Raw genomic sequence first — 25689 nt, forward strand, 5'->3', positions numbered from 1 at the left:
GGTAGACCTGCATGACCTGAGGCGTTGGATGAAGCATTAACGAGATCTGAGGGCTAATGGAGTGAAGGTGCACGCTAACGCGTGTTTCATGTTGCACGTGATCCATCTGCAAACAAAACCAAAACGCGCGCGAACCCAATTTGAATCAGCCAATCCAGAGACGACACCTCGTCGTCTTCTTCCTCTCGCCTCTAATTTTAACTGCATTTTTTTTACCAAAAGCGTTGTAATACATCTTCTTCATCCCTGCAAAATAACGAATAGGGGCAAACCTATACAAAAATATTTCACGACATGTCCATTCGAATCGTCCAGATCCCCTGAATTCGAATATGCCACTTGTTTGTCCTAATTTTGGCTTGAACAAAAAGCCCTAAATTAAGCTCATGAACCCTAACATGGTAGATCAGGAATCTCATGTTCAAAACTCACCAAACTTTCCAGAAACATTGATATCAATATAAGAAACATGAATACGCATATAATTTTGATCAATGATGCATGAATGAATGGATTCGAGCCAGAATAAGAATCGACTAAAATTGACTTACAGTGCTTGATTCTTGATGCTTTAAGGCCTAAGAATGATTGAGAAAGATCCCTTGGAGGTCCGGAGTGAGTTAGGATCGACCAAACACTTTGAAACACCTTGTAACAAAGAATTGAAGTTTGAGATTTTCTTCAATTTTTTGTCTCGGACCTAGGGTTCTTGCAGCAATCTTTCTGAACCCTTGTACTCTGGATTGATCATATACTTATAGAGGAATGATTAGGGCAACATAATATGAACAAATCTCATTGAATCTTTGATTTGTCAATTGGAAAATTTGATTTGTGAATATTGCTAATTATGGCCAAATTGATCCAATATCCTTTTAATTAGCATTTGCACGAATTTGATTTATTTAGGGGAATATATTGATTGATTCCTTGACCTAAAATTGAAGTAAAAATCAAATCTTTCATTATTTTCATATTTTATATGATTAAATCATGATTTAAATGAATTAAAATCATAAAATAATTAATAAAAATTGTAAAAATAAAAAGTCTTTGTTTTTAGCACGTGGATGGGCCTATAATGAGGGTAGAACAAAAAGAATGCAAGCCCATTTAGAAATATTTTGAGTTTTAGGCTTTTTTTCTCTTGTACACCCTTGAAAATAGGTGAACTTGTACACCATGCCATTTCTTCATATCTCAATATTTTTTCAAGCTTGTGGACTTTTTGGAAACCTTAGAGAGTCCCCTAACCAGTGTCTTTGGTCTTATATCAAAATAAGTTTCCATACTCCTTGTGTGTCCTTTTGAAAAAAGTGACTTTTTGTTGAATTTTGAAAAGGACTTATAATGTTTTGGTCCATATCTCCCAAATGAAGCATTTCTAGACTTGGCATGTGAGAGACAAATTTGTAGAGAATTCAATTTCCTTCAAAATGAGCTATGAATGGAAAATTTCTGATGTTCCATGTGAGAGTTATGGCTGGTCAAAGTTCAGTTGAATTTTAGGTTGACCTAGTCGACTGTTGACTTACTGAACAATTGAGTGACCAATCCTTTGAATTGAGACTTGATACTTGTCATAGAGATAATGTGAGATATATTAAGCCATATGGGATGCCTTGGAGCCATTGATTCACTGATTTTCCTTTGAATAAACCTAACCCTAGTTTCAGAGCCTTGTATAGGAGAGTGTGTCTTGGAGCTTTATGTACTGATTTGAATTTGTATAAGAGAAATAGTATGGGCAAATTTTGGGGTATGACAAACATGCTTACACTATTTAGTAGTCATCCAAAATAGAGAATTTTTGGTCAATTTAATTTTCTTACCCTTACCGTCACTCGAGATCATTCTCGGGATGGATTGGTTATCCTATCACTATGTCATCTTGGACTGCGCTTGCAAGATGGTATTCTTCCCTGAACCTGGAGTTGTTAAATACTTGTCTGCCAACCAACTTGGAGTGACATTGAGGGAGGGAGCTCAAGAGTTTTTGTCACTATACAACATAGAAGTAAACCAGACATTCAGACAAAGAATGTACGCGTGGTTCAACAATTCCAAGATATATTCCCATTAGAGATCCCAGGATTTCCCCCAGTACGTGAAGTGGAGTTCTTTATAGACCTACATCCTGGAACAGGACCGATTTCGGATTCCCCTTACCGAATGGCACCAGCGGAATTAGTAGTACTAAAGAGTCAAGTAGAAGATTTATTAGAGAAGGGATTCATCAGGCCAAGTGTGTCCCCTTGGGGAGCGCCAGTCCTCTTGGTGAAGAAGAAGGATGGACGTTCACGCTTATGTGTAGATTATCGGAAGCTTAATAAGGAAACTATTAAGAACCAGTATCCCTTACCACGAATCGATGATTTGATGGATCAGTTAAAGGGGGCGGCCGTTTTTTCAAAGATTGACTTAAAGTCCGGTTACCATCAGATCAGAGTTAGAGATGAAGACATTCTAAAGACGGCATTTCGTACACGTTATGGGCATTATGAATACCTTGTAATGCCATTTGGAGTTACGAATGCACCTGCCATTTTTATTGACTACATGAATAGAATTTTCCACCCGTTCTTGGACAAGTTTGTGGTAGTTTTCATCGGTGATATACTCATTTATTCGAAAAACAAGGAGGAGCATGAAGAACATCTTCGGTTGGTTTTACAAGTGTTGCGTGAGAAGAAGTTGTATGCAAATCCTTCAAAGTGTGAATTTTGGTTAGAAAGAGTGAATTTTCTAGGCCATGTCATATCAGAAGAGGGAATAGCAGTGGACCCAGGAAAAATTGAGACCGTACTTGCGTGGGAACAACCAAAGACGATCACAGATATACGAAGTTTCGTAGGATTGGCTGGTCATTATCGAAGATTTATTGAGGGTTTTGCAAAGATTGTGGCACCGATGACACAACTTACAAGAAAGTATCAACCTTTCGCTTGGATTGAGAAGTCTGAAACCAGTTTCCAATTGCTAAATGAGCGATTAACGACTTCACCAGTGTTAGTTTTACCACAACCAGATGAACCTTATGAGGTTTATTGTGATGCATCACATCAAGGACTCGGATGTGTGCTAATGCAGCACAAGAAAGCAGTAGCATATGCATCACGACAATTAAAAACTCATGAAAGGAACTACCTTACCCATGACTTAGAGCTTGCCGCAATGGTCTTTGCCTTGAAAATTTGGAGACATTATCTTTATGGATGTACTTTTATCGTGTTCAGTGACCATAAAAGTTTGAAATATCTTTTTGACCAGAAGGAGTTGAACATGAGGCATAGAAGATGGATGGAAACACTCAAGGATTTCGACTTCACACTACAATACCAAGCGGGAAAGGCGAATGTTGTAGCGGATGCGTTGAGCAGAAAGAGTAATTATGCATTATCAATCATTAGACATACCATAATGGAAGTGGAACAGAATTTCAGTGGACTTTATCACTAGTCTACCAAAAATTAAGAGGAAAAATGACTCAATCTGGGTTATAGTAGATCGTTTGACAAAGTCTGCTCACTTCTTACCCGTTAAGACGACTTATACAACTGAGAAGCTAACTGAGATTTATATTGTCGAGATTATGAGGCTTCACGAAGTACCAGCGAGCATTGTGTCAGATCGGGATCCTAAATTTACCTCCCATTTTTGGAAAACACTACATGTCACATTGGGTACTAAGTTAAGGTTAAGCTCGGAATATCATTCACAAACGGATGGCCAGACGGAAAGGACTAACCAGTCACTAGAGGATTTACTAAGAGCGTGTGTGTTGGATGACAGAGGAAGTTAGGATGATGTCTTGCCACTGATAGAATTCACGTACAATAAGAGTTTTCATGCAAGCATTGGGATGGACCCATATGAGGCTCTCTATGGAAGGCGATGCTAGACTCCATTATGTTGGTATCAAGATGGAGAAAATATGATAATGGGACCAGAGATGATGCAACAAACTACCGATAAAGTTAAGATGATTCGGCAAAGAATGAAAGTTTCCCAAGATCTCCAAAAGAGCCATGCAGACAGGCGTCGTAGGCCTTTGGAGTTTGAGGAAGGAGAACATGTATTTCTTCGAGTCACCCCAACCACCGGTGTATGTAGGGCTTTAAAGGCGAGAAAACTGACCCCCAAATTTATTGGACCATACCAAATCACAGAGAGGATTGGGAAAGTTGCATACAAAATTGCACTACCACCGGTACTATCGAAAATTCATGATGTGTTCCATGTATCTCAATTAAGGAAATATGTTCCAGATCCCTCGCATGTGATCACATCCGATGACATCCAGTTGAAGGAAAACTTGTCATTTGAGGTACCCCCGCTAAAAATCGGAGATAAGAAGATAAAGCGCCTCAGAAACAAGGAGATACTACTAGTTAAGGTAATTTGGAACGAAGCCACGGGAGATGCAACTTGGGAACTAGAAAGCATGACAAAGGAACAATATCCAGAGCTCTTCAACACCGTCTAAGTTTCAAGGACGAAACTTCTTTTAGGAGGGGAGTAATGTAAGACCCATAGTTTTATATAACTATAAGTATCAGGGTGTAAGATTAATAAGGGAGTTAGAGGTTTTCGATCGTTAATTTTAATAAATGGTCTATAAATAAACATCGAGTGGTCGAAACCATACCGGAGCACTATCGAAAATTTAGTAATATTTTCCATGATGCTTTAATAGTTTTATTTATCTATGAAAAAGATTCGTCACTTTTATCAAAAAAATTAAGTAGAAGTTTTCAGGCATACCAGTTGAAACAAATCATCATTATACGAAAATTAGCGAGCAAAATATTTTGAGTTTTGATCTGTACCAGATTATTTTATTAATCCATATTACGCATAGAGCGAGTAGGTAAGCTCGTTTTATTTTTTAACGCAATTTACGGTTATACTTTTACCTGTCAGAGCTTGTTTAAACCGAGTATTTTTATTTAAGATTTTGATTATTTTCAGTCTGTTTTATTAAACTTCGTACCGCGTAGATCATTTTAACATATTCATTTTTATTTTTCGATAAAATGCACGTCCGACTGTTATTCGTTCCGGATCTTTTTTTTTTACAGTTTTATTTGTGTAAAATAGTCTTCTTTTATTTCCTCTAGTAGAAAAAATCTTGTAGCCCAAGTTATATTATGTGCACGTTGGCTTTATAGAGTGATTAAAATACTAATTTAAATTATTAGAAACTAAAAATATCATGATATTTCTTTCTTGTAATCATGACATTGCATGTGTGAGAGAGAGATCTAATGGTTAGGGAGTATACTTATCTCTAACACTATTTTATCCAATGGCTCTTGATCCATGTTAGAGTTTATATATACATATCATTAGATAACCAACAGTTCACACCACACACAAATTTCCCGTTTCTCCACTACATTTCTTCACCTGAAAAGCTTAGAAACTTGGTATGATTTCCTTCTCATATAAATAATATCTTATTTACATTAGTGTAGTTAGATATAGTCTAAAATTTATTTGTTAAAAAAAATTAATTTAGAGACTGTAATATTTAAACCGGAAAAGAAAATTCATCTGTGAGCATTTTGAAAGAAAGTAAAACTGAATTCTTGAAAAGCCAGATTGGATTGAAAAATTGGCTGAGTTTTTATGATAAATTTATCCATTATTATAGTTCAATTTTATGTCACTTATATACAAATATAACAAACCTGTAATTATAATTTTGAACTACCTTTGAAATTGATTTAAAATTAAAGAAAATGTTTGATTTGGAATTGAATTTCTAATTTAAAATGCTTTAGATTATTTAAAGACAGATTATATTATTAACTTATTCTAATTAGCTTTACAAAATTATTATAAATTGAAATTTATACAAAAAAATTTAAGGAGAAGATCTTATTTTAAAAAGTCAAACAACCTGACGTGAATTTGTTTAATAACTACACTTTAAATTTTGTCAAATAAAATAATATATAGTTTTATTTTATTCTAAATAAAAGTTAATTTTCATTTGGTATATTATTTTTGAGAAATGATTATGTTTAATGATTTTAAGGTTAACTTACATTTTCACATTTAATTAGAGGTCTCATATAATGACTAATCGATTTTGTTTATACAAAAAGAAAGAGTATTAGGTTGGTGTGTATAACAATTCTCTAATTTATGTCTTAAGATTTAAGTCCTCATTCATTTTAAATAAATATTTAAGTTGGTATGGATTCTTTTAAATATAGATGGTTATGACTATTTTAGAAATAAAATCAATATAATGATTTATTCTAAATTTAATAAAAATAGGGAATACTATTCTAACTTAGAATTTATAAGTTATTCTTACAAGGAGACAAATCTAATTTGATTTTAAAATGTATGAAGTTTGATGACTTTGGAAATGATCTCACGGTAGTTTTTTTTTTTTTACGAATGGAAACTACTATCAATATTATTTTGATAAATTATAAGTTTTAGTATAATAATTTATTTTCAATAGTTTTAATCAATGTACTTGACAAAATGAATTGATCAGAATGATAAATGAATTTAAAACAGTGACTATAAAATAGATTGAAAATGTTCTTTTGAAAGAGACATTCTAAATTTCAATGTGTGTTTCTTTAAATGTATAAAGGTGAGCCTATATATTTTCCTATTACTTTGTAAATTATTAAATAGGTTAAGTGATAATCTTAGTCATATCTATACATGATTTAGGATATAGGTGAATAAGTACAAACAAACTTGTTATAAATATAAGAAAGGAACTAGAATCGCCAATTTTTGGATGAAAGGAAAAATACTATATTTAATGGTAAAACGTTACTTGGTTTAGGGTTTGATAATACTCAGTCGGTGGAAAGTAGAGATAATCGAAAAGCTCGCTACGGTAAGGGCACTTTCAAATGATATTATATGTGATTGAATGCATATGTGTTGGTATGAATGATGGTGTGCCCAATTGGGGTTTTGTGATAATTGTGTATCCAACTGAGAATGTTTAAATGTTGTGTGCCCAATTATGAATATGTGTTTATGCAATGATGCTAAATTTGTGAACATACTTTCATATGATCCGTTGAATATATGAATTGACTTGTGGTTATGATTACATATGTGAAGATTATGTAAGTTGTTGCATTAGTATATGTAGAGAAAGTGTATACTCATGCATATCACAGTTGCGTGTATGTCGAGTGGACTGCACCGAGTGAGGACTCTAGTGGATTGAGCCCATCTAATCCTGCAGGATTTTATTGAGTCGGTGTCAGTGGAGAATACTGCACCTTTAGTTGAAAGAGGCCACGACTCTCTGCGGAGAGGTTAAATTCCAGAATTCATACATGTGAGGAACCCGGTTAGGGGGATCACACCCATGTAGAGTCTGCATTAGAATATTTGTGCATTACTTTATTTGTTGAAATAAATATTATGACTATTGTATATCATGTATTACTTGCATGTGTGTATTCTTTCGCATATGCTATTTTTAGATTGTGACCCTCTACTTCCTATATGTTACGGGTTAACGCCCACCCAGACCATGGCACAGTACCTGATGCCACCACTGGAGATGGAGACATGGACGATGTGGGATTTTACTGATAGGGACTGGCTTAGTGCTTGGAGTTTAGACCCAGTTGCAGGCACAACATACTATCATGGGTAGGTCGTTATCACTACTTATCTTGACGCTCTTCAAATACATCAGAGTACAGTCTGGAAGATACCTGCTTTTCCTGTTCCTATTCATATCTTGGGTGCTCCATGGTATACCCCAGTAGACCCTCAGTCTGGGACGCAGACGAGTTCGGTAGGGAGTACTGCAGCAATCGGTGGTTTGGGAACCACCACTCAGGGAGGATTTGAGGTAGGTGGACCTTCGGTAACGGTGGAGACATTATAGGAGGCGGTGCATAGGGCAGCAGCTGCTGCAGGACTAGGACCTTAAGGAGGTCCAGAGGTACCTCACATGGTATCTCCTTCTAGAGTTTCTTTAGGAGAGGACAATTGAAATGAGATTCCAGCTCCCCCGGTCACCCCGACCATGTGGATTGATTTGGTCACCACTGAGTCAGGCGATGATACTAGTACAGAGGTGTACGAGGCGACATCCCGGGTTCGGGCCCCTTCCGATAGCTCTTGCCTGGTTTGTGGCAAGCACCCTTGTGTTTGTCCCCTCTAGTCCCAGCGTTATTGTATAGGCTCACCATGACTTGACTACTCTGACGTAGATGATGTTTAGCCGTAGTTATTTTTGGTACCCTTTTGGATGATTGTACTTGATATTATTACACTTCTAGTGAGCAGCTCATATTATTTTAGGCCGTAGTATGCCCTAAGTCCATGACGCACTTATGTTTAGATGTCATGAACTAGGTGCTTTATTTTGGGGATTTGTAATATTCAGGTACATACACTTTGCTTCCTTGAGGAGCACTACCGATTGTAGCGGGGAAAATCTGAGATCGAAGCCATAAAATTGACTCGACTCAATATTTCGTTTGAAATCGCCACCGCGCTTTATTGTTTCCAAAGGAAAAGGGAAAAGAACGTAAAACCCAAAGTTTGTTTTTAAAACAAGAAAGAGAACTCAGGTTCGGGTGTTGATTATACAAGGGGAAGGTTTTAAGCACCCCTCATATATGTGGTACTCCACAGGAACCTTTTTGAAAATCTGTGTCGTGTGTGCTACAAAACGGTTTGTTTTATTTTTAAAATAAGCTCGGCAAAGCGTTAAGCTTTGTGCCTACATACCTCATCGGTGCAATGGAGAAGTCAGAGCTAATGTAGTTCCGCTTAAAGGGAAAACATTTTAAAGAAAAATGAATAAACACTTTATCGTCGTCGGAGAGAAATACTCAACCATTGATCTTGAGCATGAGAACAAAGGAGCTCTTTGCATCGCAAATGAAAGAAGGGCTCCAACTCGGATAAAATCAACGAGTATGCCACTAGCTCTCTCACGCGGAAAAGATCTCATTATATCAATCAATTTCAAAATCGTGGGGTATAACCACTCGTTTCGACGATTAACAGTGTCTAAACTTTTGAAGAAAAGCCACTAAGGGCAAAAGATATTTTTTTTAAAGAAAAGGTTTTGAAAAGGTTTGCAAACATAAGAAGGTTTTTGAAAAAGGGAGAAGATTTTGAAAATTAAAGAAGGGGAGGAGATGAAGAGGCTATCCTATTGCGTAAAATAAAAGCTAAGGAAAAGAACGGTCTAACCAAAATAAGAAGCCAACACTTGACATTGTGAGTCAAGGTAGATTTCCCATCCTTTGGACTTATCAATACCAAACCAACACATTACCACTTGGGGATCCAGATGAACTTATTATCTTAGCACCACTTTGCATTAAGCACATTAAAATTCTGACGAAAATCGGGCAGAGTAACGACTGTTTTCGGGTAAAATCCTTATCTCAATGCCTTGGAATTAACCATCAAGGACTTTCAAGGAAATACTTGCACACACAAACAGACAACAATCCAATGCCAGACAGACAGAATAACAGCAGAGTAATAACAGAATAAGGGTCCAGAGGTCCTAAGTCCATAAGTACGAATCTCCAAAATGCTAGGGATAGTAACCAATAGTTCGAAAGAGAGCCTTAAGTGTTTTTTTAGATTTTTGTTGATTATTAGTGTTTTAGCATAAAAGTAAAGTATGGTCCAAGTGGACAAAAGAAAAACAGCGGAAACATAAATATAGTGTTCAAATGGACAAAGAGAAAATAGCGGAATATAAACGTCCAAATGGACAAAGAGAAAATAGCGGAATGTAAGTATGATGAAATGATAAAATAAAGCGATAAAGCTAGAAATATAAAGAGCAATATAATAAATTGCGGAAATTAAAGTTAGTTGTTAGATGTTAAAGATAACCAACTTGAAACTTGTCAAGTATGTTATCAAAGTTAGTAATGAAGATCGATGGCGAGTGAAGGATGTTCTCGGATTTAAATTCAATGGAAATTTATCAGAAACTTGATAAAATCATAGCGACTACATGATAAACCTCCATAAGTCTTAAATCAACCGCATACAATTCTCTTCCATATTTGATCTTTTTTTATTCGGGACACGAAATATTGCGCTATGTTAAGCAGATCGCCAAGTGATTTATGTAGAAATCACCCTACAACGAGGCCGGTCAAAATTTTATGTGCTAATGCATGCGAGAGAAGCGATATGTAGATCACTCTCCGAAAGCAATACCGCACGAAAAGAAAATAGGTAACGATCTAGTCTTTACTAAGAATCCATAAGAATTCTCAAAGTATTAAGACTTTCATCGATCAAAAGAAAAAAAGGAGAAGAAGAAGATAAAATGCATAAAGTAAAATCAACTCACACTATCATTAATATCATTCATCTAATATTATGGATTTGGTCCTTTCAAACCTATCAACATCCTAGATCCAATGATATTAATGAAGTAGAGGAAGAAAAATAAAATGCATAAAAAGATAATCAACTCACATTATCATTAATATCATTCATCTAATATTATGGATTAGGTCATTTCAAACCTATCAACATCCTAGATCCAATGATATTAATGAAGTGGAGGAAGAAGGAAGCCAAAACAAGCATAAAAAAGGCAAAAAACACATTCTGTCCCAGGGGAAATCGATTTTCCTAAGGAGGAAATCGATTTCCTTAGTGCAGGTTTTCAAATCTGGCGCAGAAACGGAATGGAAATCGATTTCCCTAAGGAGGAAATCGATTTCCTCAGTGCAGTTTTCAAAAAATCAGCATTAGGAAGCATAAAACTTGACTTAAGCAAACATACAAACACCTTATGATCACATATCAATTGGAGCACGAATTTTCCATCAAATCACCATCAAATAGGACCAATATAGCATCAAAGATGCATCACACAAAAGCACAAAAGAATCACATTATGATGGATGAATAAAGATGAAGAAAATTACCAAATCTTGAAAAAAACTTAGATCTACTTCAAGAATCACCAACACAAATCTTGATCTCTCAACAATTGAAGAAAAAAGAGTGAAATGGATGGTGGTTTAGCTCAAAGTTTGTGAGGTTCAAGATGTGACTCATAAACTTTATGAAAGAAAAAGAGCTTTGGTGAATTTGGTAAGGATGAGGAGAGAAATTGCAAGGGGTTTTTTTGGCTCTCAAAGCTTGAGAAATGAGAGAGTAGAGGTCTCTATTTATAGAATTGGAGCAAGAGTAGTGGAAATTTGGTCTTTTTGCATTTGGTAATTAGCTTATGTTTAATTGGTGTTTAAATGGTATTTAAATGGTAAAAATGGTACTTAAATGGTAAAATGAAGGGAATTAATTTTGATGAGGTGGAAAATTGGTAAAATAACAAAAATGATCAAAGAAAAAGGTGCCAAAATGATGTCAAGCTTCCCTCCTATTTTTTTTTTAATTTTCGCCCCAGGGAAATCGATTTCCTTCTTAGGTAAATCGATTTCCTTCTTCAAATTTTCAAAAATTTGCTTCCTTGCACTGTTTTTGATTTTTGCCCGATCTTTTACCTGTAAAATATAAACAAAAGAGACAAAATGCATATTTTTGGATTTTGGTTAGTATTAACAAATAAAAAGCTAAAAGTGCTTGATGATTCCCCTTAGAGACGATCACAATATCAAGGATGACAATGGTGCTCTTGATTAATGATTGAATGCAAGTGATGTATGATCTTAGGGTCAAAAATTGGGGTATGACAGATGCCCCTATTTAAGTTTCTTCGATTCAGAGGTACGATGATTGGAAATCTTCGTTTTGACGGAATCGAAGAGACTTAAATATATAAAACACAATTTTTGAACCTAAGATGCTATGCAATGTTTAATGAATGCATATGATGAGGATGAAACACGGCGACACCGGGGAGAAAAAGGAACTCCACTGGGGAAAACAAATGTCTTGTGGGCAGGACTCCACTGGGGAAGGCAAGACTTTGTTGGAGAGACGCTGGGAAAAGAAACTTCACTGGGGAAGATATTTCGCACCAGTGAGGTTAAAGCATCACCTTTCGCTGGAGGTGAGAAGGGGGGCATCCTCTTTCACTGGGGATGAGAAAATATGCATCCTCTTTCACTTGGGAATCAGAATGCCGATCTTCCATTAATAGAAAACACACCATCGTTCCACTGATGATATGAAAAGATATGCATCGACGTACCACTGACGATGAACAAAATATACCAACGTTCCACTGAAGGTGAGCTACCAACTCAAAAGTTGAAGGTAGAAGAAAATCGAATCACCGCCCCAATAGTTGACGATATACTACCAACTCAATAGTTGAAGGTAGAAAAAATTGAATTACCGCCTCAATGGTTGATGATAGACTACCAACTCAATAGTTGAAGGTAGAAGGAAATTGAATTACCGCCTCAATGGTTGACGATAAACTACCAACTCAATAGTTGAAGGTAGAAGAAAATTGATTTACCGCCTCAATAGTTGACGATAAACTACCAACTCAATAGTTGAAGGTAGAAGAAAATTGAATTTCCGTCTCAATGGTTGACGATAAACTACCAACTCAATAGTTGAAGGTAGAAGAAAATTGAATTACCGCCTCAATAGTTGACGATAAGCTACCAACTCAATAGTTGAAGGTAGAAGCAAATTGAATTACCGCCTCAATAGTTGACGATAAGCTACCAACTCAATGGTTGAAGGTAGAGAAAGATTGAATTACCGCCTCAATGGTTGACGATAAACTACCAACTCAATAGTTGAAGGTAGAAGAAAATTGAATTACGTCCTCAATGGTTGATGATAAGCTGCTGAGAACAATAAGTTGCCGCTAAGAATAGGGATCAACTTCTTCTTTAATCAAGGACATGGCTTGAGAAAAGGAACTGGATGCAAACTGTCACTTCTGATGAAGGAACTTACCATTTGCTGAGCTTCTTCCATTTGGATGCAAACTGTCACTTCTACTGAAGGGACTTACCATTTGCTGAGCTTCTTCCATTTGGATGCAAACTGTCACTTCTGATGAAGGGACTTACCATTTGCATAGCTTCTTCCATCTGGAATCAAGAAGTTCTTAAAGCCTGAGAGATTATCACTTGCTTTGAAGATAAGATTGGTGCGTGAAGACATACAAACTTTCTCAAATAAAGAGGCTTCCATTTGTTGTCAACCAAAACATGATGGGGATAACGTAAGTTGCTCAAAGTCAAAACCTGCCCCTTGCTTTCAAGCACAAATTCCATGGGAGTGCAATAACATCACTGCTGGAAAATAAATCTTTCAATATCTGATATCACAAACAAATTCTCCATTATTGAGGAAAGCAGAATCCTCAAGAAGTGCAAAATAAATGCCTTCTCAATCTAGGTTTCCCAGCCTAGAGAGGTTCAAAATAGTATTGTAAGAGTCCAAAGTTCAACTCCAAGAACAAACTGGATAGAAACGGTCAAACAAAGCTTTGCCCCTTGAGGAATAAACTCAACTGGGGATTAATTCCTTCCTGACAAATGAGCTGAGGAGGAACACCGAAGCAAAATTCTTCCACGAGGAACAAACTCAGTGGGGATTATCAATCTCTGCAAGGAATTTATAGATCATCTTCTTCTTATCAAAAAGATTGAACAGCACATCAAACTTTATTATGGGGAATTAGAGGAAATTTCTTTGGAGAAAATCATCATTCTGAACTTGCAGAGGAAATAAGAAGTTAACATCAAAGCAAACAAGTTAACATGCGGGGGATTTTAGTTCAAAACTCAACACAAGGTGAGAAAGAAAACCCAACAGTCAATTGTTGTCTCAAAACTTCTTGGTAGAGAGTGACATACTCTGGATTGATCATGGCAACGACCTTTGTACTTCAAGCTAATGAGGTGATAAAGGTAACTTTTGATTCACAACTTGCCCCAGACTACATGGTTTATGAGGAATCTGCCTCAAAAGTTTCATAAAGATCCTTGGCGTCATAAAGATTTGGAATAATCTGCCCCAGATCAACAGATTCTTGGAGAGATTTATTGAATCTCGACGTAACTGCTCCAGATTGACTAAACTTGGCACATTATTTTATTCGACAAAGTCTTCGAGCTTTGCCCCATGATGGTAATCAAACTTGCAAAAGCATTATATTGGGAAAACAACATGCCCCTGGCAATGTTTTAGTTTTCTACTGATGATCAGATGTAAACTTCCTGGATGTCAAACAAATATTTACAAGCAGAAAAATGTTTATTCTGAGAATGATAATGAAAATGCAACAATTATGTAAAACTTGAAGTTTTTTTTTTAAAAAAAATGTCGCAAAACCTTGTGAATGAATCACTAGTTAAGAGAAGACATTGATTTTTGTATGCATATGATACAACCACATGTTTTCAGCATAAACGATAGGAGTCAGGAACGCTTTCTTGTTTAAGTATGCTTTCGAAATAAACCCTGCTTCAATTAGGACTTTTGAGGGTTGTAACGTGGTCTGGTTCACGGTTTTCAGAAAAAAGATTTTTAGGCTCAAAGTTTATTTAGCCCCCCCAACTTCGTGATGTTCTCCAGTCCTATGTTCAGTTAATTCAACATGAGTATTCATCTGTCAAAAGGATTTTGTGCTATTAAGGATCCAATGAAACTTTCTTAGGGAGTAGCAGTCACCTCTTTTTGTCTTCGTTTTTGTATTCACACAGATTTGTTCACTGTTGAGGACTTTTGCTTTGTAGTCCTTTCTTTTCACCTTTTTTTTTTATTTTCCCTAACATTTTCCTGGACTAATTCTTTTGAATTGGTCGTCCAGCGGGATGCTCTAACTTTTGCCTAAGTCATTTATTTCCAAGTTTCTGACTTAGCGAGCTTTTTTTCTTCTTCTTTCTCTTTTTTTCTTTTTTTTTAATTATTATTTTGATTTGAACAAATTGTGTGACATTGACTTTGTCTTGACTTGTTGGGAGGGTTGTGACTGCCTCATTCCTTGGCGTCGGGAGGATAACCATTGTGGTTTCACATTTTCCAGCCTTTTGATGCGCGGGGAATAACCATTGTGGTTTCACATTTTCCAGCCTTTTGATGCGCGATGGATAACCATTGTGGTTTCTCATCCAACCTTTGATGTGGATATGACATGATTGACACTTGGATGCACAATCCTTTTTGAAATCTGAACACTTGGCCAAATCAACTGAACACTACCCTGCCCCAGTTTAAAAATTAGGGTTTTTTCGTTTAGAAAAGAAACTCCCACTTCAAGGCTCAAAAGGGGTTAACAAGGGATTATCTTCCTTATATCTCTGGTGTTTGGGAATTTGAAACAATGCCTGTACATCATCAGCAGGGGTTTATTCAAAAGCATACAACCATAAACTTTGCATTATCAGATCATCATCCTCCCTCCAATCTTTGCATAAGCAAGAGTTTGGCAAAAGTAATTGGTATCATAATGCATAAAAACAAATAAACATGAGTGCAACGAATGGATTACTTCAAGACAAACATTATCATTGCATTAGCATTAACATTAAAAAATAAACAAGTTTCTATATGCAAACAATGCATTGAAAAACAAGAAATATTACGAATGAAAACCAATAAGAATTCTAAAAACTGAGAAAACTCTCTCCATCAGGACATATGATAAAAGAAACATCTTTCGAACTTTAGGCTACCATCAATAGTGATTCATTCATGCTTTGGCAAAGGATTGAATTGAACAGCACGACCAACATCTCAGAAAGTCAAAATACCAGCATGGATTAATCTTTGAACTTCAATCTTGAGAGGCCAGCAATCCTCTAAGCCATGTCCAGGAGCATTCTGATGAAAAGCACAAGCGGCGTCAGCTTTGTACCACCAAGGGAGTTTCTCGGGAACAGGAGGCGGTGACCTTATCTGAACCAAATTCTTACGAATCAGAGCAGGGTACAATTCTGTGTAAGTCATGGGGATGGGATCAAAATTCCCCTTTTGAGGTTGATTTTGCTCGTTCGGTGGAGGAGCTTGTTGACGAGTACTCTGTTGATAATTTGGAATCGCATGAATTAAATTGGGCACAAGGATGACATGCTGATGTTGATGATGGTTAACTCTTTCCCTGGCTCTCTTCTTTGAAAAGTCATTACCAAACTTCTTCACACTACCAGCTGAGTTACCTTCTTCAAGCAAACATTCCTTTCAGACATCCTTTTCTAGAAGTGCTTTCATATCCATCTTTCCATGGAAGTCAGTAGGTGTACGGACTACTATCCCCTTGGGAAAGAACGAGTTCAGAGTTTCAAGAAAGACCTTTGCCATCCTCTCTTCCATCATAAGAGGATTAACTTGGGCAGCAATTAGAGCCTCAACTAGAGCAGTCAGATGCTCCATACCAGCCTTCAGTGTAATCACCTCTTCACGGAGTTCACGAATCTCTTGCTTGATGCTTTCCATTTCTTCTTAACACGAGTGTTGTACTGGTGATTCCAGGAGAATGGAAATAAGGCTCTGGAAAACTTCTTTAGAAAGCAGGGCCAAATGCAGAATGATGCATGCAATGCAGATGATTTTTTTTTTTATTATTTGAGTTTCAAGGAACTTAAGATATTAACTTGTAAACACTCAAACATTGGACTAAAGCTTTGATTAAGTTATCATCAATATCAATCATCCATTTTGGTGGATTAGAGTTTTCACTCCATCAACACCCAAGATCCATTGAGTTTGATGAAACTTATGATGTTTACAAGGAAAGACCTCTAAGCTCCTTGAAAATCAAAAGAAAAAGAGTTTTCATGGATGCATGAATGCATGGTTTATGCATCAACCACAACCAAGAGCATGCAAGGTCACATAAGATTAGGGGTGGCAAAACGGGCCCGGCCCGCGGGGAAAGCTCGTTTTACCCGCACTTTTTCGCGGGGCGGGGGGAGGTTTTAGGCCCGCTCCCTTTAGTATGCCCGCCCCGCCCCGCCCCGTTTTTTTGCGGGCTTTTGCGGGCATGAGCTTTTTCATTCAATTTTATTATTTTTAGGCCTAAAAGGTTCAATGCCCGCGGGCTTTCCCCGCCCCGCCGTCACTTTTTTGTGGGGCGGGGCAAGGTTTTAGACCCGCACTCTCTAATATGCCCGCCCCGCCCCGCCCCGTTTTTTCGCGGGCTTTTGCGGGGCGGGCCTAAACGGGGCGGGCATGCCCGTTTGCCACCCCTACATAAGATCATAGCTAAAAGGTTCGACGTCACGAGCATGGAGCCATGGGTCCAACCATCCCAAAAGGTATGATCTAGGGAATTTTGTACCTGCCGATCGGGTTCTACAAAGGTTCCCAGAGTTTTCAATCTTCTATCGAATATTACTGGCACGCACAATTGCTCATGGGCGCCAATAATATGCCTAAAAAGACCTCGTCTGAGCGTAGTATCACATGACAACAAGCTCAAATTGGTACTTGATCTTGTTTCTGCACTACATCCTAAAAAGGCTTAGATGGGTTAAAAGGTTCTAGGCCATTCAGCTTCTACGGACACTCACTATTGAAAGTAATAGCATTCTTACGATGGTTCGTAACAACATCTACTACCTTCCATGAGGCCTCCACTGATTGGGGTTCCACCATATGATGCTCATGTTAAGGATTGCTCCTGACATGCAACTATTGGCCTTACCACCTCCTATCTCAAGTTACTCACAAAAATCCGGATTAGAACTTTATCTCATCACAGAGGAACCATCGAGCACCAAAAAGAGAAAAAAGAAGATAAACAAACAAAGCACACAAGAGTATATACAAATAAAAACACACAGATAAACAAAAATAGGCTTAACACGCTTAAAACTGGATCCCCAGTGAAGTCGCCATTTTTCTGTAGCGGGGAAAATCTGAGATCGAAGCCATAAAATTGACTCGACTCAATATTTCGTTTGAAATCGCCACCTTGCTTTATTGTTTCCAAAGGAAAAGGGAAAAGAACGTAAAACCCAAAGTTTGTTTTTAAAACAAGAAAGAGAACTCGGGTTCGGGTGTTGATTATACAAGGGGAAGGTTTTAAGCACCCCTCATATCTGTGGTACTCCACAGGAACCTTTTTGAAAATCTGTGTCGTGTGTGCTAAATAACGGTTTGTTTTATTTTTAAAATAAGCTCGGCAAAGCGTTAAGCTTTGTGCCTACATACCTCCTCGGTGCAATGGAGAAGTCAGAGCTAATGTAGTTCCGGTTAAAGGGAAAACATTTTTAAAAAAAACGAATAAACACTTTATCGTCGTCGGAGAGAAATACTCAGCCATTGATCTTGAGCATGAGAACAAAGGAGCTCTTTGCATCGCAAATTAAAGAAGGGCTCCAACTCGGATTAAATCAACGAGTATGCCACTAGCTCTCTCACGCGGAAAAGATCTCATTATATCAATCAATTTCAAAATCGTGGGGTATAACCACTCGTTTCGAGGATTAACAGTGTCTAAACTTTTGAAGAAAAGCCACTAAGGGCAAAAGATATTTTTTTTAAAGAAAAGGTTTTGAAAAGGTTTGCAAACATAAGAAGGTTTTTGAAAAAGGGAGAAGATTTTTGAAAATTAAAGAAGGGGAGGAGATGAAGAGGCTATCCTATTGCGTAAAATAAAAGCTAAGGAAAAGAACGGTCTAACCAAAATAAGAAGCCAACACTTGACATTGTGAGTCAAGGTAGATTTCCCATCCTTTGGACTTATTAATACCAAACCAACACATTACCACTTGGGGATCCAGATGAACTTATTATCTTAGCACCACTTTGCATTAAGCACATTAAAATTCTGACGAAAATCAGGCAGAGTAACGACTGTTTTCGGGTAAAATCCTTATCTCAATGCCTTGGAATTAACCATCAAGGACTTTCAAGGAAATACCTGCACACACAAACAGACAACAATCCAATGCCAGACAGACTGAATAACAGCAGAGTAATAACAGAATAAGGGTCCAGAGGTCCTAAGTCCATAAGTCCGAATCTCCAAAATGCTAGGGATAGTAACCAATAGTCCGAAAGAGAGCCTTAAGTGTTTTTTTAGATTTTTGTTGATTATTAGTGTTTTAGCATAAAAGTAAAGTATGGTCCAAGTGGACAAAAGAAAAACAGCGGAAACATAAACATAGTGTCCAAATGGACAAAGAGAAAATAGCGGAATATAAACGTCCAAATGGACAAAGAGAAAATAGCGGAATGTAAGTATGATAAAATGATAAAATAAAGCGATAAAGCGAGAAATATAAAGAGCAATATAATAAATTGCGAAAATTAAAGTTAGTTGTTAGATGTTAAAGATAACCAACTTGAATCTTGTCAAGTATGTTATCAAAGTTAGTAATGAAGATCGATGGCGAGTGAAGGATGTTCTCGGATTTAAATTCAATGGAAATTTATCAGAAGCTTGATAAAGTCATAGTGACTACACGATAAACCTCCATAAGTCTTAAATCAACCGCATACATTTCTCTTCCATATTTGATCTTTTTTTATTCGGGACACGAAATATTGCGCTATGTTAAGCAGATCGCCAAGTGATTTATGTAGAAATCACCCTACAATGAGGCCGGTCAAAACTTTATGTGCTAATGCATGCGAGAGAAGCGATATGTAGATCACTCTCCGAAAGCAATACCGCACGAAAAGAAAATAGGTAATGATCTAGTCTTTACTAAGAATCCATAAGAATTCTCAAAGTATTAAGACTTTCATCGATCAAAAGAAAAAAAAGGAGAAGAAGAAGATAAAATGCATAAAGTAAAATCAACTCACACTATCATTAATATCATTCATCTAATATTATGGATTTGGTCCTTTCAAACCTATCAACATCCTAGATCCAATGATATTAATGAAGTAGAGGAAGAAAAATAAAATGCATAAAAAGATAATCAACTCACATTATCATTAATATCATTCATCTAATATTATGGATTAGGTCATTTCAAACCTATCAACATCCTAGATCCAATGATATTAATGAAGTGGAGGAAGAAGGAAGCCAAAACAAGCATAAAAAAGGCAAAAAACACATTCTGTCCCAGGGGAAATTGATTTGCCTAAGGAGGAAATCGATTTCCTTAGTGCAGGTTTTCAAATCTGGCGCAGAAACGGAATGGAAATTGATTTCCCTATGGAGGAAATCAATTTCCTCAGTGCAGTTTTCAAAAAATCAGCATTAGGAAGCATAAAACTTGACTTAAGCAAACATACAAACACCTTATGATCACATATCAATTGGAGCACGAATTTTCCATCAAATCACCATCAAATAGGACCAATATAGCATCAAAGATGCATCACACACAAGCACAAAAGAATCAAATTAAGATGGATGAATAAAGATGAAGAAAATTACCAAATCTTGAAAAAAACTTAGATCCACTTCAAGAATCACCAACACAAATCTTGATCTCTCAACAATTGAAGAAAAAAGAGTGAAATGGATGGTGGTTTAACTCAAAGTTTGTGAGGTTCAAGATGTGACTCACAAACTTTATGAAAGAAAAAGAGCTTTGGTGAATTTGGTAAGGATGAGGAGAGAAATTGCAAGGGGTTTTTTGGCTCTCAAAGCTTGAGAAATGAGAGAGTAGAGGTCTCTATTTATAGAATTGGAGCATGAGTAGTGGCAATTTGGTCTTTTTGCATTTGCTAATTAGCTTATGTTTAATTGGTGTTTAAATGGTATTTAAATGGTAAAAATGGTATTTAAATGGTAAAATGAAGGAAATTAATTTTGATGAGGTGGAAAATTGGTAAAATAACAAAAATGATCAAAGAAAAAGGTGCCAAAATGATGTCAAGCTTCCCTCCTATTTTTTTTTTTTTGAATTTTCCCCCAGGGAAATCGATTTCCTTCTTAGGTAAATCGATTTCCTTCTTCAAATTTTCAAAAATTTGCTTCCTTGCACTGTTTTGATTTTTGCCCAATCTTTTACCTGTAAAATATAAACAAAAGAGACAAAATGCATATTTTTGGATTTTGGTTAGTATAAACAAATAAAAAGCTAAAAGTGCTTGATGATTCCCCTCAGAGATGATCACAATATCAAGGATAGAGCTTCACAATGGTGCTCTTGATTAATGATTGAATGCAAGTGATGTATGATCTTAGGGTCAAAAATTGGGGTATGACACCGATGCATATAGTACTATTCAGTTTTAAAAACGTTTGTCTTGCTTTTAAAATTATATGCTATAGTTCCTTCGAATATTAGAGTCGGCTTCCCATTTAATTTAGCATACACCGTTGTTTTAAAAATATATATATTTGCTCTTGTTTTAAAAAAAACGGGGTGTTACAAAGCATTATGACTAAAATATGTGAGAAAATATAAAAGATTTAGAGAGGTGATGAGAGAAATGAAAACGTTGCATCTTCTTAAAAGTTTAAAGCACAAATGATCATAAGTCTTAAATCTTCACTTAAGAGTCGTTGAACTGTAGTGTTGACTTTAAACAAATGTTTGATTCAAGTGTATAACTTGATCAACCATCTTGTGCATCTTTTTTCAATTTAGATATCTTTGACCGTTGCTTGACTTTTAGTGTTCTCATCATAAAAACTAACCAGTTATTGGTTGACTTAAATTTTTACTATTCATGAGTTTTTCCGGGTAGGATCACTTTTTGACTACACCTGCAAGCACATATATCACTACCATGAAGTCGTCCAATTGATCTTGATGATACTCGTCCAACAGTTTTAACAACTATTTATTTGTGTAAAATATTATAAACTTGCTTAGTATTTGATACATTATCAAATCTTTTTCATTTTAAAGTTATGACTTTGTTTTTGGGCTGGACCATGTTCATTGTCATCTCAACAACAATTTTCTTCTCATCACAATCTAAAAAACTGACAATAGGATAACCGACTAACTTGCAATTTAATCCATGGTTATGTACATCGCATAACAAATTAAACATTCAAACATTTTTTGCCGTGTAATACCTACAAACTTTAAAAATCATCCCATTTCCTTATTCTAATGTCATCATCATGTTTTAACTTCCAAATAAATTCTTTATACTGATCACTTCTTTTAGACCTCGTCGTAGTGAATGTTGGTCTAATATCTAAACTAGAATCAAACCTCCTGATTATTATCTCATGCTGGGTCCATATTTACTGTCAATATTGTGTATATATTTTGTGAGTGAGATAAAACCAACCTAAAACCATTGAATATTGGAACAACTCCAGGTTGGGTCGGGTGTTGCACATATTGTTATAACATACTTTCTTTAGTTTTTTTCCAAAAATAAATAAATAATAATGTGCCCAACTATCATAACTTTTACGCCACGTAATATCAAACTTTTACTATAATTACTTGCATCACATATAGAGCAAGGCGTCGCTAACAATTATAAGAGAATAAAAATCCATAACTTAAAATATAGGTAACTTCTAAGGTGAGGGCTCAATTAAGTCCCTCATCGGTGGTGAGACCCAAAAATTATACCCTTAGATCAAATTAATGGTTTAGATTTAATAAGACTAAAAATGAGAATATGTAGACATTTTCACACAATATTTCTTCCTGGTCTCTCCCAACTTCACTTTTTCCCCCATTTTTTCTCTTTCCATTATCCTAACAGTTATGGTAGTGATTGAATGAATATAACAACCTATTGACCCACGTATCAAGTTTTGATAAATCTTTTTAGAATTTTGATTGGATGAATATTCTATGCTTACTTCTTTTTTATCTCTTCTTTCTCTCCCCTGTTATATCTCTTTAAAAGTATACTGGTAATGTCTCTTTCACTATACAGTTACTTTGCTACCTTCAAAAAACTGCAAATGTGTCATGGCTCCATACTATGCAAAATATGGTGGTTGAGTTTGCATCTTACCTTTTAGATTGAAATTTCGTCTTTGCTGGAATTAGGAAAAAGAAAGTTCATGTTCTTTTAATTTCTTAACTAAATATTGTTGTTGCCTTAGATGAAATTGAGAGGACAATGTGCTATTAATAAAAGACAATCACACTTTAGCAAAATTTATCATTTTTAATTCTATACATAATATCATAATTGCAGATCGAATTTTATGGAAGCTCTTTGGAGCACTGTTTTTGAAAGTTCATTGTTTTATTGTTATACATGAGCTATTTAACTAGTCAAAAATTGTTTGGTCTAATTTTTTTCTTCTACAAGATTCAATATAGATATCTGCAAAAAAGAGTTACAATTTATCAATTTATGTAAAAAAAAAAATCCTTCTAGAAACTTTAAAACATGAAAAATAAATTTTTAGAAATTGTATGAAAAAACCTTTCAATTCAATTTTGTCCATGGTAGAAAATTCAACAGAGAAACAAAATAGACTATAATGAAAGCAAAGGAATTGTAAATTGCATTTAATTTTAAAGAAACAAAAAAAACAGCATATCAATCCAATAACCCGTGATAAATAAATAATTATACAGTCTATCCAGTAAAATAGTGTAAAACATAATTCATTCCAGAAATTTAAGTTAAGTTTAACTAAAAGGAAAAACAAGGTAATGTAAAATAATGAAAAGCCATCGAAACTTATCTACCTATCTGTTTCACCAAGATTGGTGCTTCCTATACCATAGGTTCATACCCTGCAAAAAATCAAGTATGGCATCCTGGTATTCTGGCCTGGAGTTAGACAGGGAAACCCTATGTCAATAATCTAATTTTTAAATTTCCCTTCCTTCCAGGTTTTTTGCATAACGGCATTCCTTCATTAGGTACTACGAGCACATAGTTAGATGTGACTATACCTGACAGCTGAAACATGAGTCGCCTTCCATCCAAAGTAGGGATTTCTAATATTTTATTTGTAGGGGCGTCGGCTAAAGTCATCTTGTGGTTAATTATCAGATCATTGTCATTTCTTATATAACGAGCATGTGGTTTCTCGTCAATTACAAAAATGATATCTGCTGAGATGATGCCAGGCATTTGGTCACTCTTTTCAGTGAAGACAACCTTTGTCCCCTTCTTCCAGCCAGGTATTATATTAATAGTCACTATCTCCTCCTCAGTATGACTATTCCTGCAACAATTTGCATACTTCAAACATTGTAAGCAAACAGAAATTTTGAAGACAAATAAAGCTTAAAACTAAACATTGTGACATGTTCTTACCATATATTATCCGATGTGGGACTCTTAACATAGTTGTCACTTCAATTTCATAAACAAAATTAGATGGGAATCCAATTCCAATTTCATAAATTTAGGGTTTGTACTCTCATTATAATGAGTTGCTCCGATATCACCTCACCACTATAATTAGTAAGTAAACTCAATTTCAAGTTCATATTCATTCAAAGTAGTTTCAAACTCAATCAACAAAGCATTTAGACCTACAGTATTAACTAATCAATTAGAACAAAATCAAACAACTCATAATAATAATAATAAAGTTAGGGTTTAAAATTGATTTACCAATAATGATCGGTTATAGTTCGTGTTATCTTGATCTTCTTATCAGCTCCTTGATACAGATCTTCCAGACTGCAAAGCAACACATGCTCGACAGGAGGAGCTTTCTTCATCTGATGTCTACGAGACGGCGCACCACTGGATGTCCTCCGTAACCCACCAGTTTGCCAATCACCAAAGATCTCATCAAACATGTCAGTATAAATATCAACTAGACTGCGAGGATTATAATGATAGGCAGCATGGTTCTGACGATTCTGGCGTGATGTCGACGAAGATGCATATGGATAATGAGTAGAATGTTTCTGAGGGACGACACCAGACTTAAGCGCGGCCTCGCCGTTATTGTCATAGATCCTACGCTTGCCTGGATCGGTTAAAACGTCGTAGGCTTCAGAAATGAGCTTGAATTGGGACTCGGCTTGCTCTCTGTTATGAGGGTTTTTGTCGGGGTGCCATATCATAGCAAGCTTTTTGTATGATTTCTTGATATCAACGTCGGTAGCGCTTCGACTCACTTTCAGTATGTTGTAGTAGTCCATCATAGTACCAAGATTTTTAACCAGAAAATATGGAGATATGGAGTGCTATTTCACGGTTAATGCAAGACGATTATATACATACACTAGGTCATATCTTTTCTAATTTCATTTTCTTCTGATTCACTTCCTAAAATTAACTGCTCCATAAATTTCAATTATTTTATTATTTCTTATATCAAAATATGCTATTTTTAAACTATTATTCATAGATCTGTCGAAAAGAAAAACTTTTATTCATAGTTTCTATAACAAATTTCAAGTTAAATTATGATATATTACATTGTGCATTTATATTGTGTACCACAATAATCGTCCAACTCATCCAATTTTTTTTTTAAGATAACCCTTCATTCGACCTAGGGTGGAAATAGGCCATGCTAAGTTTTAGAAGACTTGAATTTGACCTACTATCATATGTTTAATTTTTTCTTTTTAAAAGTCTCGCCTACTTTGAAAGCCTATTTAAAAGTCTGTATTCCATTAAAATTTTCAATTAATCCATATTACTTAAGAAATCTTATAGGCCGCCCTATATAAGTGTTGACTGATAATTTTGACATAGTTGGGTCGAGAGTGAACAAGAATATTTTAGGGTTCTGGGCCTCAATAGAACGAATTTAAACAAGAAGCCCCAAATTATCTTAAGGACGAAAGGGTCGAAGTCAAATTGTGCTCGTTATTGGATTTGAGTTTTATATCATTTGGGTGCGGTACGTCGAAGACTTGATGCTTGTTGTAATACGGTGAACTGACTTTATTCAAAATGTCGCGGTAAGCAAGAGTCGCCACCAACTTT

At 35.9% G+C, this 25689-nt stretch overlaps 1 protein-coding gene and 1 pseudogene across 1 annotated transcript; one reads left to right on the forward strand and one right to left on the reverse strand.

Moving 5' to 3' along the window:
- The first annotated feature begins 3940 nt into the window (after window positions 1–3940).
- On the forward strand, window positions 3941–4486 carry LOC131659297 (uncharacterized). The gene has a single exon (XM_058928509.1). The coding sequence runs from the start codon at window positions 3941–3943 to the stop codon at window positions 4484–4486; it is 546 nt and encodes a 181-aa protein (XP_058784492.1).
- Window positions 4487–23067: 18581 nt separating this feature from the next.
- On the reverse strand, window positions 23068–24893 carry LOC131659298 (uncharacterized; annotated as a pseudogene).
- Window positions 24894–25689: the final 796 nt, after the last annotated feature.

Source organism: Vicia villosa, linkage group LG3 (assembly GCF_029867415.1).
Source record: "Vicia villosa cultivar HV-30 ecotype Madison, WI linkage group LG3, Vvil1.0, whole genome shotgun sequence".
NCBI lineage: Eukaryota > Viridiplantae > Streptophyta > Magnoliopsida > Fabales > Fabaceae > Vicia > Vicia villosa.

Excerpts from the sequence above, each read along its gene's own strand:
- LOC131659297 (XM_058928509.1), top strand. The coding sequence starts at position 3,941 with ATGGGACCAGAGATGATGCAACAAACTACCGATAAAGTTAAGATGATT.